Raw genomic sequence first — 20,681 nt, forward strand, 5'->3', positions numbered from 1 at the left:
TTAGCGTCCCAGTCAGGGAACCAAATGTTGCAGAAGACCAAAGAAATACCAAGCACGCTTCCTAGAGAAAGGGAGGGACCCCGTTTATTAACACTAGTGGACTCCGGGAATAATTTCCAAATCAGAGTGAAGAAACACGCAGAGGGCTTCACTTTTTATAACCTCCTGGGGTGTTTGTCTTGCAGATATGGTTCCACCCCCTTTCTTGGGCTTACAGGAAGGCCCCCAGGTGTTGGGGGTTCCCAGGCCATATCTGATGATCTGTCCTGGGGCCAGCGATAATGACCCTTCTCCCCCCCAGGGCAGTGCATTGTTCACAGTTTTTATGGCCTGACACGTCTTGCAAGACCAGTTTCCTCCTCATTATATTGACCAGATTGTGGGAACGCTGTGCCTGCCATAACCCATGATGCAGTATAAACTCTACCATGGTACTTCCCGTTAAGAGTGTAGATCAAGCAGTCTGGTTGGGCAGGCAAGGCATATTAAATCATAACAATGCATCAATGACAGAATTATATGCTGATAATGTGGGTTATGGAGGGATCATGACTGCAAGCAGAATTCTTGGGGATCAATGTGGTGGGTAAAGTATGTTGCTTTGGGAGGAGGCTCTCAGAGGCCATGACACCTGGTGGGGTGGTCATCCTCTCTCCTTTTATGTGTCTCAGTTTCCCTCACGGCTTGCGAATGTCCCACGTCCAGTGTGGTTCAGGGTTCAGGTTCAGGGTTTGGGTGCAGGCTCTGGAGGAGGCCACGCGCAAATGAAAGAGATAAAACAAGAAATACTAATGGAAATTGGGGGCCAGGCGGAAGCCCAAGGAAGGACTCCACTTTGCTCTGGCCTTGCCATCCCTTTTATTCAGGTTTGGGATACATCCATAGCCCTTAGGCAGGCAATTTCAGTAATAGCTCGGTGATAGCCTATCAGCAAGGATTTACATAAGACTAAAAGGTAGAAGTTGCTTCAGCTACCTTTGTCTCAACTAGACAGTGGGTGTATGGCTCTGACCCTTGCCAGAGCCTCAAGGTTGACCAGCCTTCCGGACTCCTTGTCCACCCCTTTCTGCTAGTGAAGGCAATGGGCAGCTTCCAACAATGGCTGTCTAAAACAAGGGAGTGAGGACCTGGAGTGCTGGTGACCAAACCTTATATGCACCCACCAGATGGGTCAAAGTTTAATTACAGTTGTATTCTGAAGTCCCTATTAAGCCCTTATACACCACAGGGGAGGCCCTCAGACACCTCTACAATGATCCTCAGTCACCTGAGAGTGTCTGCTTGCACTCTGGAGGGAAGATGTGCCTTGTATCGTCAGTGCCAAGTCATCCCCAGGCACTCATAGTTGCTTTAGTTTTCTGCTTGAAGGCAATTATACCCCTTTAACTAGAACTACTGCCTTGCCTTCCCAATCCTGGACAAGAAGGAAGAGTAAATAGCCCTTTCTCCAGCCTCATGGCCAGAAGACTTATGGTTTGTGCAATCCGAGTCACAGCGCCACAAAGATGTTACCGACTGGGGTTACTGGCTAGGGCCTCAGTTCTTTTAGTTGATGCAGAAAATATTTTAAGGTCAACAAAAACAAAAGTAAAGCAAAATGGGGTTTATTGAAGATACATTCCCAAAAAGGCATGTGCCAGCTGAGAGAGTGTGAGACAAAATGGCCAGGCTGCTTACATTCCAAACGAGGAGCACGCCAGTCAAGAGAGAAAATGGCTGGGCTTCTTTAGCTCACTGGGAAGTCAGAGAAAAGGGGGCCTTGGAGACAGGTTAAGAGGGTTATCCCAGAACAAGCTGCAGCAGCCAATCTGCCATGTTTGCAAGTCTCCTGGGGTCCCTTAGTGGTTGGGGGATATATGCCTGTGGAGGAAGGGAAGGAGAAAGGGAATGGCATGGCCTTGCTCCCTGGAGTAGAGTGTGTGCAAGAGAGCCAATTCTATCTATCTTTACAGAAACTGACTTGGAGAAATTAGTTTAACAATGTTCTCAAGCACATATGAGGGCTCTCCTGATCCCCATACTTTCAGGCGACTTGTCTCCCAAGTCTTCCCCTTAATAAAATAGATATACTTGCCAGATATCCATTCCCTTAGAGTGGGGACACTGTTCTTGAAGCTTCCTCAAGCAGCCCTCCCTCCTTCATTCTTCCAATTGCCCAATGGACATTAACCAAATTACCCTAGGTCTGATGGTCATGAGCAGCTTGTCCTTTTCCCTGCACAACAGGTACATTCAGTCACACTCTCAGCCTATACATAACTTGGGCAACATTATATTTAAGGTCACATAGACTTCTGGTCATTCAGTCACAATTAGCTGTGCATTGTCGTTCTCCACAGATTTGTTGCCCAATGCATTTCTAATACGAGCCCAGAAGAGTGGCCTCTCATGTACACTGTCTGGCCAAGTGATAAATGTCTGCCTGTTCACAAGTTTCCTCAGTCGGTGGTAGGTGGATAACTTATAGTTTGGGATCTCTTCCAGGAAGATCAAGATAATAACATCCTCATGCTCATAGAACATCTTGATGCTGGCCAGCTGTACTTCAAGGCAGCACCATTCACTGCGCAGGTAGTGGTTACTTACCACACACAAAGTTTTTCGGCTGGTGTTGATGGCATTCTGTATGTTCTCAAAGATATCTATACCTGGTTCAAAGTCCCGGTGGTGAAGACAGAGCTTAAAGGTGGGCTGCCCACCTTCTTCTAGGGCTGGAACAAGCTCTTCATATACCCACTGTTCATCAGTGGCAGTGAAAGAGACAAAGGCATCATAGATGAATTCCTTCTCTGTCCTATGCCACTTGGCCAGGAACCAGGCTCTAAATATGTAGAGCCCATACCTTAGAGATGATGTTATCTTGGCACTGAACCAAGAGACAACCATGGTTGTGAGGATGAGAGTGAAGGAGCAGAGGAAGTAAACCTTTCCTAAATCAAAATTACACATAGCATCATCAAAATCTATCAACAAATTCTGGGTATTTGGCTGCTGACAGTGATAGCTCTGGAGGTAAGGGATATGGACATTTTTTGTGTTTATTGACCAGTTCTTGAGCCACACATTGTCACAATTGCACTGAAGTTTATTCCCATAGATATCAAAGAACATCAGCGACTTCAGGTTCTTCAGATGACTTTGATTAATGACTTTTAGGTTGTTGAATCTTAAAGAGAAGATCTGAAGGCTTTCTAAGCCAGAGAACATGCCAGGAGTCAGTGACTCAATGTTGTTGTTTTCCAGGCGCAGCATTTTTAGTCTTTTGAGTTTTTGGAATAAGGAAATATTTAAATAGAGACTTCGGTCTCCAGATTTTGTTCCTGAGATATCCAACTTTGTGAGATTAGTAAGGGAGTCAAATTGGAGATGGTCCAAGAATACCATGGAATTTTTGCCTAGTAGTAGCTCCTGCAAGCCATCCAGTCCTTGGAAGAAGTTGGTTGGAACAACCTGAATCCCATGCATTTGTCCTTCTAGGTTGAGTTGTTTCAAAGACTTGAGGTTCATAAATGGAGGAGATATCAAGGTCCTAGTGGTTTCATATGTAATTTTATTAAAACTGAGATTCAAAACTTCTAGATTTTCAAGGCCCAAGAAAATACCTGTCCCAAAACTTGACAAGATGTTGTATGCCAGGTCAAGTTTATAGAGATAAGTGAGGCCAGAAAATGCATACTTCTCTATAATATTCAGGCGGTTCCGGGAGAGAATCAGAACTTGGAGTTTCTTCAGAAACTGAAAAGTTCTGCGTTTTAGAATCCTAATATTGTTGTCACCAAGGTCTAAACTCTCCAAATTTGGAAATTGAGCAAAGGCATATTTGTCAATTTTCACTATCCAACACCCAGCCAAGTTGAGCTCCTTCAAATAATACAGCCCATAGAAGGCCATAGCATTGAGTTCTGTGATGGGATTTCTAGAGAGGAAAAGAGATTGTAGGTATCTCAAGGGTGAAAATGCAAAATCTGGAAATCTTTCAAACTTGTTGTTTGACAGATCTAGAGCTGTCAAGTTCTGGAGGACACTCCAGGTCCGGTTGCTGACAAAGGAAAGTTTGCACTTATTTAGATTCAGCCTTTGAAGGCTGGGCATAGCATTGAACTCACTGTCATTGAGGTGAACCAGATTATTATTTTGGCTCAGGTCAAGGAACAAAAGCCTGGTGCAGTTGGCAAGGTGTTTTATGTCACCTGCATCAGTAGCCTTTTTTCTAAAAATCAAAACCTGTAACCTGGGCAAGTGTCTGAGGAGGTGACACACACTGTTCAAGTTTAAATGACCACCTCTAAACTCCCGGGCACTAAGGTCCATTTCCCTTAGATTCTGCAGGTGTTTGGTTGGAAGCATCTCCAGTTTTACCAATGTTCCACTTAGATTCAAGCTCCTCAGCTGGGGTAAAGTTTCCAGAGCAACATTCTGGATGACCCCACGGCTATTCTGAGAGACATCCAGAGTGGTCAGATTAGGCAGTGACAAAGCAGAGAAATTTAATTCCATTAGCTTGTTCCCCTGCAGGCTCAGCTGGGTCAGTGAGGCCAATAACCTGGGACTGTGGTCCAAAGAGATGATGCTATTGTTAGTGAGATCAAGGTATTCTAGGTGAGGAAGATGCTGAACTGCTTCAAGAATATTGGAAATATTAGTAATAAAATTTCTAGATAAACTTAAGTGTTTTAATTTTAAAAGAGTAACAAAGGCATTTTTGTGAATATTAGTAATTTGATTATGGCTCAGGAGCAAAGTTTCCAGGTTGGACAAGCCCTCAAAGGAGTTGTTCACACTTTGAATCTTATTTTCTACTAAATTCAAAAGGGTCAGATTTCCAAGTCCCCAAAAGGCCCTCTCCTCAATCTTCCAAATGGAATTCCACTCCAGTCGCAAGTCCACCAGAGCAGACAAATTAGTGAAGCAATGGGGAGGAAGGACCTCAATTTGGTTTTGTGTCAGGTTGAGGTGAGTAGTGTATCCAGGGATGTCATAAATGGCATCTGTCAAGTTGGTGATCTTCTTCCGAATGCAGAAAACATGGTGAATGTCCAATTCATATTGTGCACATTTACTGAATCCGTATGTCTCTGCCAAAGACAGCAGAGAAAATCCTATTAAAATGATCCAGATCTGTTGAGGAGGCAGGAGGTTCTCTAAGCCCATCTTGTCAGCTCCAGGCCTCAGAGTTACCATTAGAAAAAAATCCCTTCACATGTATGATATCATTTTTTAAAGAATGGTAGTTCCATGTGACTTTGCTGCAAAGAAAAAGAGAAAGTTGTTTAGTTTAAATTTCTTCCTCCATATATCATAGCTGCTTCAAAAAAAATGAAATAAAAATTCTCCCAAAGTTAACTTCCAAAACAAATCCATTTCTAAAGGAATCTCCATGTGCATCAGCAAAGACCAGTGTTATTTCTCCTATAAGGAAAAATTGTTAGCACATGGATGCAGAGAAGGCAATTGAATATTTTATTTAATTTAGAGAATTAAGTTCCCCAACTCTCCTCTCACCCATGCATAATAAAACACCTCCCTTGCTGTTTGGGCTGATACCTGAAATTTCACCACTTGAAATGCACTTTGGGGTCTATGGATCTCAGTTCAGTTAAAAGAATCATCCATGATGGGGCCGGGGAAGGGGGAGCGGGCGGGGCGGAGACAACAAGGTTTACAAAGTTTACAGGTCACCTATATCTTAATGTGAATGAATACAAGAATACAGAGTCCTTGCTTTAAAGCCACTCATTCTACAACAATTTGCATTTACATCGCTCAAACAATTAAATTTGTTACTTGCATATGGTATTCCTGGTAATCAGAAAAAAAGTATAACTACAATAAACTTAGCTCTGTCTATCAGTCTACTTTCTGATGCATGCTGAACAAGTATTCTCCAGCCTTGCCTCACAGTTTCAACCTATTCCCACAGTCACTCATGATACTGTAGTAAAAAGAGTACCAGCCCAAACAAAACTGGGATCCAGTCCTATGCCTTTGACAAATTCTTTAACCCCTCTGAACTTCTTTCCTTATCCATCTAATGGGATAATAATACTCCTTCATAACGTTGTACAGATCCAACAAGACAACTTAAAGTACCCAGCTTCTTGCATGCTTTCACTTCTCTGGATCTATTTTGTTTTGTTGTTGTTGTTGTTGTTGTTGTTTAGGTTAACTTTTTTTCTAATTTTATTTTATTTTATTTTATTTTTTAAATAAATCTTTATTGTTCAGATTATTACAATTGTTCCTCTTCCCCACCCCATAGCTCCCCTCCACCCAGTTCCCAACCCACCCTCTGCCCTTACCCCCCCACTCACTGTCCTCATCCATAGGTGTACGATTTTTGTCCAGTCTCTTCCCACACTCCCCACACCCATTTCCCCCTGAGAGTTGTCAGTCCACTCCTTTTCTATGCCCCTGATTCTATTATATTCACCAGTTTATTTTGTTCATCAGATTTTTTTATTCACTTGATTTTTAGATTCACTTGTTGATAGATATGTATTTGTTGTTCATAATTTTCATCTTTACCTTTTTTTTCTTCCTCTTCTTAAAGAATACCTTTCAGCATTTCATATAATACTGGTTTGGTGGTGATGAACTCCTTTAGCTTTTTCTGATCTGTGAAGCTCTTTATCTGACCTTCAATTCTGAATGATAGCTTTGCTGGGTAGAGTACTCTTGGTTGTAGGTTCTTGCTATTCATCACTTTGAATATTTCTTGCCACTCCCATCTGGCCTGCATAGTTTCTGTTGAGAAATCAGCTGACAATCGTATGGGTGCTCCCTTGTAGGTAACTAACTGTTTTTCTCTTGCTGCTTTTAATATTCTTTCTTTGCCTTTTGCTCTTGGCATTTTAATTATGATATGTCTTGGTGTGGTCCTCTTTGGATTCTTCTTGTTTGGGGTTCTGTGCACTTTCTGAACTTGTAAGTCTATTTCTTTCACCAGATGGGGGAAGTTTTCTGTCATTATTCCTTCAAATAGGTTTTCAGTATCTTGCTCTCTCTCTTCTTCTGGCACCCCCATAATTCGGATGTTGGAACGCTTGAAGTTGTCCCAGAGGCTCCTTACACTATCTTCATATTTTTGGATTCCTTTTTCTTTTTGCTTTTCCGGTTGGGTGTTTTTTGCTTCTTTGTATTTCAAATCTTTGACTTGATTCTTGCGATCCACTAGTCTGCTGTTGGATCTCTGTATATTATTTTTTATTTCAGTCAGTGTATGCTTAATTTCTAGTTGGTCCTTTTTCATATCCTCGAGGGTCTCACTAAATTTATCATTCTTTTGTAGAAAATTCTTGGAAAACCTTATAGCTGTAATTTTGAACTCTATATCCAGTCATTTGCTTTCCTCCATTTCTTTCATTTGTGATCTGTTTCTTTGTCTCCACATTTTGGCTGCTTCCCTGAGTTGATAGAGTGGTTTTGTGTGCTAGGTGTCCTATATGGCCCAGTGGCTCAGCCTCCCCAGTTACCTGAGGTGGACACTCTTGGTGCACCCTTTTGTGGGATGTGTGCACAGTCTTGTTGTAGTTAAGCCTTGATGGTTGTTGGTATCACTGGGAGGAATTGACCTCCAGGCCATTTGGCTGTGAGGATCAGCTGTGTCTACGATGGGAGAACTTCTGTGCTGGAGACACCCTTATGAGGCAAGATTTGCTTCAGTGGGGCTTTGGTGCTCAATGAGTCTGCCCCCTGAGTGTGTCCTTTATGGATCTGAGAAGCTGTAATCTGGATGGTCCTACTCTGACCCTTGGGTACACTGGCTCTTGGATCTCCAAGGAGGTGCTAATTTAGCCTCTGCCTGATGCCACCCAGCAGGAGCTATGGAGATATCTGCTGATTCTTCTTCTTTGGGTTTTGGAGGTGCCCAGATGAGGCCCAGCTGTGAAGCAATGCAAGCTGCTGTGGGGCCTTGGGCCTTCTTTTGGATGTTCTGGGTCTCACTGACTCAGCTGCAGTCTGTTAGGTCAAAGGACCAGGCCATTCATATGCAAAAGCCTCCGCACACAGCTGGGGTGGAGCGGAGTTTCAGGGCAGAGCAAACAGCAATGGCTTCCCATCAGCCCTGCCCTAAGAGGCCCCCTGGATTTCAGTGTCCCTTGGTAATCGCTGCAAGCACCTCTGAGAGAAAGCCTCCCTCAAGTTCTGCCCGCTGCCAGACAGACCAGTTTCTCTCCATATGAGTCTGGGTCCCTAGAGTCTCACCCGGAACTGGAATTCAGAGCAGTCAGAGCTTGTGTCTCCCTCTCGCTTGAAAAAGACAGCCGCATACTCAGTTGCCAGTCCTCTCTGTGTGCGCGCCTCTGTACCTCTGCCTTTACTTCCGCAGCTCCTCTGAGTCTCAGTTGCTTTTTTCTTTCCTTCTAGTTGTAGAATTTCCACTCAGCCAGCCTTCTTTTGGTTCTGCATGATGTCCGTTTTGCCTTTTAGTTGTAGTTTTGAAGTTGTTGTGTGAGGCAGCAGTTCAGGTGTTTATCTATGCCGCCATCTTGGTTTCCCCTCTGGATCTATTTTGTTTGTCAGTTTATTTTGTTCATTAGATTACACATCTAAGTGAGATAATGTGAAATTTGTCTTTCTCTGATTGGCTTATTATGCTTAGCATAATACTCTCCAGGTCAACAGACTCATGATTCTCAGAGGAAAGGGGCGGGGATTAACCAAATAATTTATGTGCATATATTCAAAACCCATGGATACAGACCTTAGTGTGGAGAAGGCTTGGGGAGCAGAAGAGAGTGGGAAGGAGGGAGGTCAATGGGTGGAAAAGGGGGATATCTATAATACTTTTAACAATGATCATACAATTTTAAAAAATATTTATTGTTGAGAGAATTAAAGATGCCCCTCTTTACCCTCCCCCCCCCAATTGCCTCCCTCCACCCAGTTCCCACCTCACCCCAGGTCTTCACCACCCTACTGTCTGTGTCCATAGGAAGATCTTTAGTTAATCTCTTTCCCCCTCTCCCCGCTTCCCTCTGAGATTTGTCAGTCTGTTCCATTATCCCATGCCTCTGATTATATTTTATTCACCAGTTTATTTTGTTCATTAGATTTCTTGTTCATTTATTTTGATTTTTAGATTAAATTGTTGATAGATATGTATTTATCACCATTTTATTGTTCATACTTTTTTTATTTTTTTTGTTTCTTCTTTTTTTATTGTTCATATATTTTATTTCTTCTTCTTCTTCCTCCTCCTCCTCTTCCTCCTCCTCCTTCTCTTCCTCCTCCTCTTCCTCTTCTTAAAGAATGCCCTTCAACATTTTATGCAATGCTGGTTTGGTGGTGATGAACTCCTTTGGCTTTTTTCTTGTCTATGAAGCTTTTTATTTGACCCTCAATTCTAAATAAGAGCTTTGCTGGGTAGAGTAATCTTGGTTGTAGGTCCTTGCTATTCATCACTTTGAATATTTCTTGCCACTCCCTTATGGACTGCAAAGTTTTTGTAGAGAAATCAGCTGACAGTTGTATGGGCACTCCCTTGTAGGTAACTAAATGATTTTATCTTGCTGCTTTTAAGATTCTCTCTTTGTCTTAAACCTTTGGCATTTTAATTATGATGTGTCTTGCTGTGGGCTTCTTTGGGTTCCTCTTGTTTGGGACTCTCTGAGCTTTCTGGACTTGTAAGTCTACCTCACCAGGTAGGGGAAGTTTTCTGTCATCATTTATTCAAATAGGTTTTCAATATCTTTCCCTCTCTCTTCTCTTTCTGGCATTCCCATAATGCGCATATTGGTAGGCTTAAAGTTGTCCCAGAGGCTCCTTACACTATCTTCATATTTTTGGATTCTATTTTCTTTTTGTTCTTCAAATTGGGTGTTTTTTGCTTCCTCATATTCAAAATCATTTATTTGATTCATGTAATCCTCTACTCTACTGTTGAATTCCTGTAAATTATTATTTATTTCAGTTAGTGTATGCTTAATTTCTGAATGGTCCTTTTTCATGCCTTTGACATTCTCACCAAGATCCTTGAAAGACTCATGAAGATCCTTGAGTAACCTTATAACTATGGTTTTGAACTCTGTATCCAAGTTTGTTTGCTTCCATTTCTTTCATTTGTGACATGTTTCTTTGTCTCCCATTTCAGTTGCTTCCCTGTGTTTGTTTCTATGTATTAGATAGAGCTGCTATATCTCCTGGAATTGGTAAAGTGGCTTTGTGTAGTAAGTGTCCTGTAGGGCCCAGTGGCTCAGCCTCCCCAGTCATCTGAGCTGGGAACTCTAGATGCGCCCCTGTGTGGGCTGTGTGCACAGTCTTGTAGTTGAGCCTTGATTGCTGTTGGCGTCACTGGGGAGGAATTGACCTCCAGGCCAATTGGCTGTGAGGACCAGCTTGGACTACAGTGGGAGAGCTGCAGTGCAGGAAAGACCCCTATAAAGCAGGACTTGCTTCAGTGGGGCTTTGGTGCTCACTGAGTCTGCCTTTTGAGTGTATTGATTGTGGATGTGTAGGGTTATAATCTGCTATGGTCTGAAGCTGACCACTGGGTGCACTGGCTCTAGGGCCTCTCAGGAGGTGAAAAGTCAGCCACTTCCAGGAGCTACCCAGCAAGAGTTACAGAGGGATCTGCAGATGGCTAATATTTGAATTGAGCTTTGCGGGGCCCAGGAGAGTCCAGCCGTAAAGGAAGGCAAGCTCGTGCTAGTGCTGGGTCTTGGCCCTTTTATTGATAGGTTTGGGGCATGCTGTCATGAGCTGCCTCTTGTTTGAGAGATTTTAGGAAAGTCTGAGCCTGAATCAGGACAGGCCATTCATATGGAAAAGAACTTGGGTGGGGCTGCAACTTGTATGGGGTGGAGTCTCAGGGAATCCCCAGGGTGGAGCAAACAGTGTGCTCCAAGCAGATGGAGACTCAGATATGGCTGCCAATCATCTTTGGGACAGCAAGAGATCCCAGAATAAACCCTGTGAGCACCCCTGTCTGGGAGAAAGCTGTCCCCAAGTTCCTGCCCCAATGCCAGACAATCCAGTTCCTCCCTTTATGTGTCTGGGTCCCCCAAAGCCACCTGGTGCTGGATCTCAGAGAGATCAAGTTCATGTGCTGGCCCTTTAAATAGAACACATGGGTCTCCAGCAGCCTTCATGTCACTCAGCCACAATCCATGCTGGCTTTTACAGCCTGTAGTTGTGGAGACTTCTCTTCCCAGCTCTGTATGAGAAATGGGTCACCTGTCCAAACTCAAATGACAGACTCAGAGACAGAAGTATGGCGAAAATGCAACTTTTAATACACTCTCAAAAACAGGCATCCATTCTATTGTGCAGGCATGCCTGGTGCAGGGAGCATAGCCCATTTATTTAGTCCCTCCTCCAGTTCCTCATTGGCTGAGTACTATTGGGTCACCTGTTTCCTCATATGTCGCCTAGGTCTTGCTGTCTCTCATTGGGCCATTTCAAAAAAAAATGGGCTGTGGCCTTTCTAGCTGCCTCCACCTACTCTGTATAGCTGAGGCAGATGCCTCGGGGGTTTCCACCATGATGTTGGTCCACAGTGCACAGTTCTTTGTTCCTCTTCCCTCCTCCTTACATTCTGTTTGCCCTGGGGGAAATTCAATAAATTCCATCAAGAGCCGACCATGCTGGAGATGGATCTCAGAGGTCCATTTCCTACATCTGGAATCCTGGGCTAGGGTCTGGTGTGGGGCTTGGACCCCTTGCTCCTCACAGGTGGCCTCCACAGAGGCAATCTCCTTCCTGATTAAAAAAAAGGCACATGTGGGTGTCAGACCAGGCCATTATGCACCTCCGCCCCTCCCATCAGTCTCAATGTGCTTTCTTTTTTACTTCTCTAGTTGTAAAACTTCCATTCAGCCAGCTTTCAGGCAGTTCTGAATAATGGTTGTTCTGTATTTTAGTTGTAATTTTGAGGTGGTTGTGGGAGGCAGCGAGTACAGGTGTTTACCTATGCCACCATCTTGATTCTCCTCTTAAAGGTAAAATTTTAACAAATAAACAAATAAACAAACAAACAAACAAATAAAAGTGCCCAGCTTGATGCCTGGTATACTGTGGAGTTCAAAAGAAGGTTATTTTCTTCTTTTTGCTTTAACTGTAGGCCAACACCAGCACACCTTTGTGTTGCTTCTTTCTCAAGAACACTGCTAGTCAATAAGAAGGAAGAAAATCACATAGTTGCATTGGGTTTTCTTCTTTTGTATATAAACATTTTCATATGCACACAAAAATATATGACATTTTCTAGCACTATTATTTGTAATTATAAGAATCACAAAACAAGCATCCATTAAGGAACAAACGGTATCCCTAACCAAAATGAGAAGTTTTTGTTTTGGTGCAAGGATGACCACCACAGTATTACAATGAATAGAATCACAAAACATGACTTTAAAAAGCTTTTATAAAGTAAGCCACTTATTTCTTACAACATCATTAACCCTCAGTATTATGCTCTTTTATAATTTTTGTAATTCTTGTGGTATTAAAGTGATGTCTCATTGTCTTTATTGACATACTAGCTGTACCCGGCCACGCGTTGCTGTGGCTCAGTCTGGTTAAATGGAAAAGAAAGAAAAGAGAAAGCGCACGTTTCTAATATGTTAAATTTCACAATGCTTGTGGGTGTACAATATTTTTTGTTGTTCCATTGTCTGTGCAGATATAGAGATTGTCTAGTTTGCCGACCCTAGAACATGCAACATATAATTGTCCATGTGAGAAGCAATCCGTGTCTAGATCTAAACCGCACAATTCTAAAGACTGGCCCTGAGCTTTGTTGATGGTGATTGCAAACACCAATCGAATTGGGAATTGCAATCTCTTAAATTGAAATGGCATATCCGTTGGAATCATAGGAATGCAAGGAATGAGGACATCTTCACTTTTGAAAGGTCCTGTCAAGATTGTTGTTTCTACGACGTTGCTCATTAATTTTTTTACTGCAAGCCGCGTGCCGTTGCAAAGCTTTGGCTAGTTGATATTTCGCAACATGATAATTGGCACGCCGATTTTCAATTGCAGTATGTGTGGTGGCATCCCTGGCAGATCGAGTAAATTCAAAAATTCTGTTGGATAATTAACTGCTTCATCTGCTTCCACAACAGTGTCGACAGACTTGTATGTGACTGCCTCGCTTTGAATGTTAGACTGAATAATATTGTTAAGTTCGTAGATGTCTTTGTTCTTGGCCTCAAGAATAGCTCGTTTACTCAGCCAATCATGATTCTTAATTGGTTTGAATATTGGGAAATACTTTTTCAACCAATTCTTCTTTTGACATCACTAAATTGCAGAAGTTATGAGGCAATGAAATTTGTCCTGAGGTCAGATCAACGGGCACCTTTCCGTTCCCAATTTCCAGCAATTGATGTGAGAATATCTCAGCTGATCGATCGTTTTGCAGCTGGACACGCATATTTGTAGTTAATTTTAATGTCTTTACGTGTCGCCACAAAGTAGAGTATTTCAGGCAAGCATTTATTTTGTCCGCTGGTGTCGATCGAGGAATTACAGGTAATGTTTGCCTGAAATCTCCTGCAAGCAATATTAATGCGTTCCCAAATGGTCTGATGTTTCGACGCAAATCTTGCAATGATCGATCAAGAGCCTCAAGCAATTTTTTGTGCATTCATCCCAAACAATAAGTTTGCATTTCTGCAATACTTTTGCCATGCCGGATGCTTTGGAAATGTTGCACGTGGGAGTTTCAATGAATTGCATGTTCAATGGCAATTTCAAAGCGGAATGAGCAGTTCTTCCACCTGGTAGCAAAGTCGCAGCTATTCCAGACAACGCAAGAGCTAAGTCTATGTCATTTTGGGATCGAATTGCTGCCAGAATCAATCTAATTAGGAACGTTTTACCAGTTCCTCCTGGCGTATCTAAGAAGAAGATTTCTCCAACCCCGTTATTGACAGTTTGCATTATTTGATCGTAAATGCCTTTTTGCTAAGGTGACCAGATGTCCCGCTTTTGGCGGGACAGTCCTGATTTTTAACAATTTGTCCCGCGTCCCGCGGCGTTTTAAAAAAGTCCCGATTTTTTTAAAGAATGCACGACAAGCTAGGGAACAGCAGGAGAATGGGAAGGGAATATACGGTTTTCGGAGGCCATGTGGCTATTTAGCCAGGATATGAGTTTTATATTATTTTTGTTAATTTTATAATGTTAAACTTTAATAATAACAAATAATTGTTGAGAACTGATTATCGAGAACTGCTTATCAAAGTTCGTATTGTTGATCAGTTGTTAGAATTCGACCACCATTGTTTGGACTTAATGAACAAGTAACTGTCTCTCAGACGATACACATCGTACTGCGTGCTAGTAAGCTAGTTAAACAAGTGATGTCATTACAAATCAGCTATTCAGATAATTTAGGTAAGTAATTTACTTATTTATTTCATAAATACATAAATTTTCTTGAATTTAGCAGACAGTACTCGTATTATTTATATATTTTTTTATTTTTATTTTTTAAATTTCTTTATTGATTAAGGTGTCACATATTTGTCCTCATCCCCCCATTCCCATCCCACACCCCTCCCCACGGATTCCCCAACCCCCTGTTGAACTTAACCGTTGGATAGGCTCATATGCATGCACACAAGTCCTTTGGTTGATCTCTCCGCCCTCCCCCCAACCTCCCCTATCCCCCCTCTGAGGCCCAATAGTCCGATCGATGCCTCCTTGTTTCTGGTTCTGTTCTTGTTCCTCAGTCTACGTTGTTCATCATTTCCCCTAGAGAGCGAGATCATGTGTCACTAGAGATATACTTATAAGAACTGAATGTGAGACGAGCAGTAATAGTTATGCTGACAGGCAGATGAATCAGTCTGTAGTGAGTTTCTTTCTGGACCAACAGTTCTTGAGAGACCCAATTTCAATGTCCACCAGTTCCTTATGTGTACATGTCAGCACTGACCCGTCAGCTCTGGATGGTGGACAAATGGTGGTAACGGAGCTCCAACTCCCTCTGGTTTGGTCTCAGCCGGACCCAGGGGCGCGGCTTCACCCGGATTCAGGTGAACGTGGCCTCTCCCAGACCCAGGGGCGCGTGGCCTCACCCGGGCCTAGGTGCGCGAGACCTCACCCGGATCCAGGGACACATGGCCTCACCCGGACCCGGGGGTGCGTGGCCTCTCCCAGACCCAGGGGCACGTGGCCTCACCCAGAGCTAGGTGCGCGCGGCCTCACCCGGACCCGGGACCCAGCCTCACCCGGATCCAGGGACACATGGCCTCACCTGGACCCGGGGGCGCGTGGCCTCTCCCAGACCCAGGGGCGCGTGGCCTCACCCGGACCCGGGACCCAGCCTCACCCGGATCCAGGGACACATGGCCTCACCTGGACCCGGGGACGCGTGGCCTCTCCCAGACCCAGGGGCGCGTGGCCTCACCAGGACCTAGGTGCGCAAGGCCTCACCCGGATCCATGGACACATGGCCTCACCTGGACCCAGGGCCGCGTGGCCTCTCCCAGACCCAGGGGCGCGTGGCCTCACCCGGACCCGGGACCCAGCCTCACCCGGATCCAGGGACACATGGCCTCACCTGGACCCGGGCTCCAGCCTCACCCAGACCCAGGGGCGCGTGGCCTCACCCGGACCCAGGGGCACATGGCCTCCCCCGGGCCCGGGACCCAGCCTCACCCGGATCCAGGGGCACAAGGCCTCACCCGGACCCGGGATCTAGCTTCACCTAGACCCAGTGGCACGTGGCCTCACCCAGATCCAGGGGCATGTGACCTCTCCCAGACCCCTGGTCGCGTGGTCTCACCTGGATCCTGGGGCGCACGGCCTCACCCGGACCCGGGACCCAGCCTTACCCGGATCCAGGGGCACACGGCCTCTCCCGGACCCACGATTCCGGCTTCACCCGGACCCAGGGGCGCATGGCCTCACCCGAACCCGGAATCTGGCTTCTCCTGGACCCAGGGGCGCGTGGCCTCACCCAGACCCAGGGGCGTGAGGCCTCACCTAGACCCAAGGGTGTGTGACCACACCTGAGCCCAGAGGCTCGCAGCCTCACCTGGACCCGGGTCTCAGGGGGGTTTCGTCTTCTTGATCCCAATTCCTGTTGGTCAATTCCCTCTCAGCAATTCCTTCGGTCATTTTCTCAGAGCTCCAGGGCGGCTGCCGCAGAACTCGTTGGGCGGTGGGCTCGACGAAGCTCCGGTGTGCCCGGTGCGCGGCGGCGGGCTGGTCCGGTGTCGCTGCGTCAGCCCTTGGGTCTGCAGCGGTGGCCGGTCGCCAAGCGTGCGCACCTGGCCGCTTCCGGGGCGTTGAGATTCTTGAAGGACTCGGAGGTCAGCAAGCGCGGAGTCTCCCACCCCATGTCTCCCAGAGGCTCGTCTGTCCGTGCTCGGCAGCGAGTGGAGCCGTCCCCTCAGCCGGAGACCGCCGGGGGAACTGCGCCGAGGGTTCCAGGCCACCCTTGTGTCGCTTGAGCCGTAGTTCTTAAAATGTGGACTTTGGGTCACCTGCGTCAGCATCATCCCACGTACCCCTCTCTTTTATTCTAGTTGTAGAGCATCTGCTCAGCCAGCCCTCCGGTGGTTCTGGATGGTGTCTGCTCTGCTCTCCCGTCGTAGTCTCAAAATTGTTGTGGAAGGCAACGATCAGGCTTCCGCCCTATGCCTCCATCTTGGTCCTCCTTTGTATAGGTAAGTCTTGATTGTTGTTGGTGTCACTGGGAGGAATTGTCCTCCAGGCCAATTGGCCGTGAGGGCCCTCTTTGTCTATATAGGAAGAGTTGCTGTGCAGGAGACATGTTTATGGGCCGGGTCTTGATGCAGCAATGCTTTGGCGTTCACTGAGTCTGCCTCCTGAATGTGACCCTTGTGCTGGTGGTTGAAATCTGGTGTCATCTCAACACCAACCACTAGATGCCCTCGTTTCTGGGTCTCCAATGTAGTGTAGGTCAGCTACTGCCTGAGGCACTCAGCAGGAAAAAGCTTCTGCTCAGCTTGGCTGGGGTGGAGCTACAGGGTGGAGCCTACAACCTTGGCTTCCTGTCAGCCCCGCCCTATGAGGTTCCTGTGTCTGTGTCCCTCTGTGCTCCTTGCAAACACCTCTGAGAGAAACGCGCCCTGGAGTTTCGCCCGCTGCCAAACAGTCTAGTCTCTCCCCTAATGAATCTGGATTCCCAGATTCTCGCCTGGAACTGGGTTTCAGTGAAGTTGGAACTGGGTCTCAGCGCAGTCTGGTGCTTCAGCGGCACAGGCAACCTTCCCTCTTCTGTGCGCCTTCCCGTGCGCGCCTCTGGAGCTCTGCCTTCCGCCGCTCCTCTGTGCCTGCGCCCCACAGCCCAGATTCATTCCCCCAGCATGCGCCTGGCTTCCCAGGGTTTCGCCCGGAACTGGGGTTCAGTGCAGTCGGAGCTGGTGTTCAGCGCAATCTGGAGCTTTTATCTCCTTCCTGCTAGTGAACGCCAGCCAGGCCGTCAGCCGCCCCTTCCTCTCCGGCTCCGTCCTCCCCGCACGCGCGCATGCTCGTGTCTCCGCCCGTGTCTCCATACCTCAGGCTTTTATGGCTCCTCTGATTATCCTTGTGGTTTTCTCTTTCCTTCTAGTTGTGGGCATTTTAGTCCGCCAGCTTTCCTGTGGTTCTGGATGATGTCCGTTTTGACTTTTAGTTATATTTTTGAAATTGTTGTGCCCAGCTGTAGGTTAGGTGTTTAACCTATGCCGCCATCTTGGTTTCCCCCTGTATTATTTATATTTTATAGTGGCGGCAAAAAGTCTAGCGCCGGCCTTGAAAGTGACACTTACGACTTACGTTACAGCAAATTCATGACCTTTTAAACGACAGCAATCTACTAAAAAAAAATTCACTCAAATGAGAAATATGCCAAAGAATAAAATAATACTATACATAATTTTGATTTATTATATTTGTAAATTGTACTTATGTTGAAAATTAAAAAAATATATTACAATACTATTTTTGCGTTCTATGAACATTTTTGTTGCTCCATATAGACCAAATTTTTAATCAAGAACACCCCCCCCCCCCGCCCCGTCAATGGTGTCCCGCTTTACCTATGTTAAAATCTGGTCACCTTACTTTTTGCTCAAGCGTTAGCTTAGGAATATTTTATTGCACATACAGCAAAAGATCACCCGTGTTGTAATTTTGTTCCCGACGCAATTCTACATCGAACGAAGCAGCAGCAGCTGGATTCAGTGATGGCATTCCCAATTGATTGAGAGCTTTTTTCGCGATTTCTAAGCACAAATCTTCAATCATTATCAATATTGAAATGGAATAGTAAAATTGGAAATTTGGAAATCGTAAATGGATTGTAAATTGGAAACATTGAAATGGAATCGTAAAATATTTAGTATAGCGAGTGTTGCTTTTACGTCCAACAGATGGCGCTGTTTTTCAAAAAAGCATGTTTGAACCTGTCACAGGTGTGATATCTATATAATAATAGGTATAAGGTATATAAAAACACACGCGTATTCGAATGCAAAGTTGTGTCAAAATTTCAAAGCAATCAGTGAAGAACTTTTGGAGATTTAAGATTTTGAACAAACGAACATTTACATTTTTATTTATATAGATTTCTGAATATTTGTGATTTTTTAGAATCTTTACATATTTGATAGCCATTTGGACTTTTCTTCCAGGGACCTACTTATTTATATCCTTTTTCCATTTATCTATTGGGTTTCTTATGTAGACGAAAGGGGGCCACATGCTAACCTGGCTAGCTTAGGGAAGGCATGCATGGCGGTCTTGCAAACTCAAAGACCTAAAGTAACCACAAAGGATGGTCTGAAATTAAAACTTTAACTAAAAGCAGTAATGGTGGGTAGTCATGTCCTAGGCTGGTGTCTTCCCTGACAAAGGTCAATCTTTACCTTAACTGAGCCTATTGTCTTTTTGAATCTATGATAACATATCGTTAGAATGTCAAAGTAATTTTTCTTTTTTCCCCCGGACCCCTCAAAGCACAGACACCACTCTGCAGAGACCACAAATACCCTCATTGTTATTAAGTTAATTGTTGACTGTTAACTATCCTGCACCCACCTACGTAAAAGAAATACGTTGTGTCTATCATTTTACTTTTTATCCAATCCCAGAAGTTTCCCCTGCTTTGCTTTCTCCCACCTCCCTAATCTATCACCCACTTACATCTCCTCTTTTGATTGTAATGTATAAAATAAGGTAAAAAGCACCATTCTCCGGAGCACTATTTCAATATGTTTAGATTCTGCTTCCCAGCAACTATCGACAATTTGGCTCAAATAAACTCACAAAATTCTTTACAGGTTTGAATGTTTTCTTATGTTAACACTTATATATCCTAGATCAGGGGTCCTCAAACTTTTTAAACAGGGGGCCAGTTCACTGTCCCTCAGACCGTTAGAGGGCCGGACTATAGTTTTAAAAAACTATGAACAAATTCCTATGCACACTGCACATATCTTATTTTGAAGTAAAAAAAAAAACACACACACAAGAAAACCCCCGGCAAAAACACCCGCATGTGGCCCGCCTGTCCTAAATATTAATCCCTTAGTGATTTAATGATTTAAATATCTTCTATTGATCGTTTAACATTGTCTATGATAATCTTTGCTGACCAAAAATTTTAAATCACAATGTGATAAAAGCCAATGTTGTTTTTATTTGTGTGTTTTTTCTTTATGATTTTGCCTTTGGATTTCTGTTTTTTAAAAATTGTTGGCCTCCTTAGATTACATTAAGAATTATACATTTAGCTTTACCTCTTCCATTTATATCTAATTCCTCTAAATCTCACTTTTGCATATTGTGTAAGGTAGGGATCCAGCTATAGTCTTCAATTAGCAAAGTATCTCACTATAAACTAAAAAACAATTGGTTGTTTTTCTAGTGCTTTTAGGGGCATCTTTATCATAAAGCAAATTACCATATATACTTGAATGTATTTCTGAACTATTTTTTTTCCTGAAGCACCATTGTTTTGTGTATTTTTTCTTTTTAAATGAAATTTATTGGAGTAACAGTGGTTTATAAAATTATACAGGTTTCAAGTTTATAATTCTATAATACATCATTTGTATATTGCTGAGCTCTCTTTTCTGTTCCTTTGTTTACTTATCAGTTCCTACAAGGGTACCATGTCATTTTATTACTATGGTTTTAAAGTATATCTTAATATCTAACAGGGTGAATCCTTTGTCTTTGCCCTTCTTCTCAAGTTGATTTTTAAAGTGATTAGCAATTCATGAAAATGTTTCCATTATAAATGTAAGTACTAGTAAGTCTACCAACTTTCCCCCAAAGTCATGCTGGAATTTGATTTGAGACTGAATTGAATTTGCAAGTTAATGTGAAGTGGATTGGTACAATTATCATGTTAAATCACCCCAAATGTGGACTTAGTATATCTTAATTTAGTCAAAACTTCCTTTATATTTTTTAAGTTTTTAAATATTCTCTGTAAAATTTTGTGCTTTCTGTGTTGTTGTTTCCTAAAAACTTTTAGATTTTATTATTTTAAGGGATATCTTAAATATATATATATTTAAGATATATATAGGATATCTTAAATATATATATACTAGGGACCCGTTGCAGGAATATTTCCTGCAAGACTTCCCTCCCACCACGGCCACCTCTCCTGCCCCCCCCCACCTCTTCCACTGCGGCGGGCAGGGTGGGGAGGGCGGAATGGGTGGGGCGCTTCCCACCTGTCCCGCCCACCCAACCCAGCCCACCGC

The 20,681-nt window shown here is 44.1% G+C and overlaps 1 protein-coding gene across 1 annotated transcript in view; it reads right to left on the reverse strand.

The window, feature by feature from the left end:
* Nucleotides 1-1,236: 1,236 nt before the first annotated feature.
* LOC103302154 (toll-like receptor 13) overlaps nucleotides 1,237-20,681 on the reverse strand; it is a 55,438-nt gene continuing 35,993 nt past the window's right edge. Inside the window, exon 2 of the mRNA XM_008159181.3 lies at nucleotides 1,237-5,246. Coding sequence (XP_008157403.2) covers nucleotides 2,299-5,181 — 2,883 coding nt within the window. The 5' untranslated portion in view covers nucleotides 5,182-5,246 and the 3' untranslated portion in view covers nucleotides 1,237-2,298. The remainder of the gene's footprint in view (nucleotides 5,247-20,681) is intronic.

The sequence above is a fragment of the Eptesicus fuscus genome, chromosome 1, assembly GCF_027574615.1.
Source record: "Eptesicus fuscus isolate TK198812 chromosome 1, DD_ASM_mEF_20220401, whole genome shotgun sequence".
Lineage (NCBI taxonomy): Eukaryota > Metazoa > Chordata > Mammalia > Chiroptera > Vespertilionidae > Eptesicus > Eptesicus fuscus.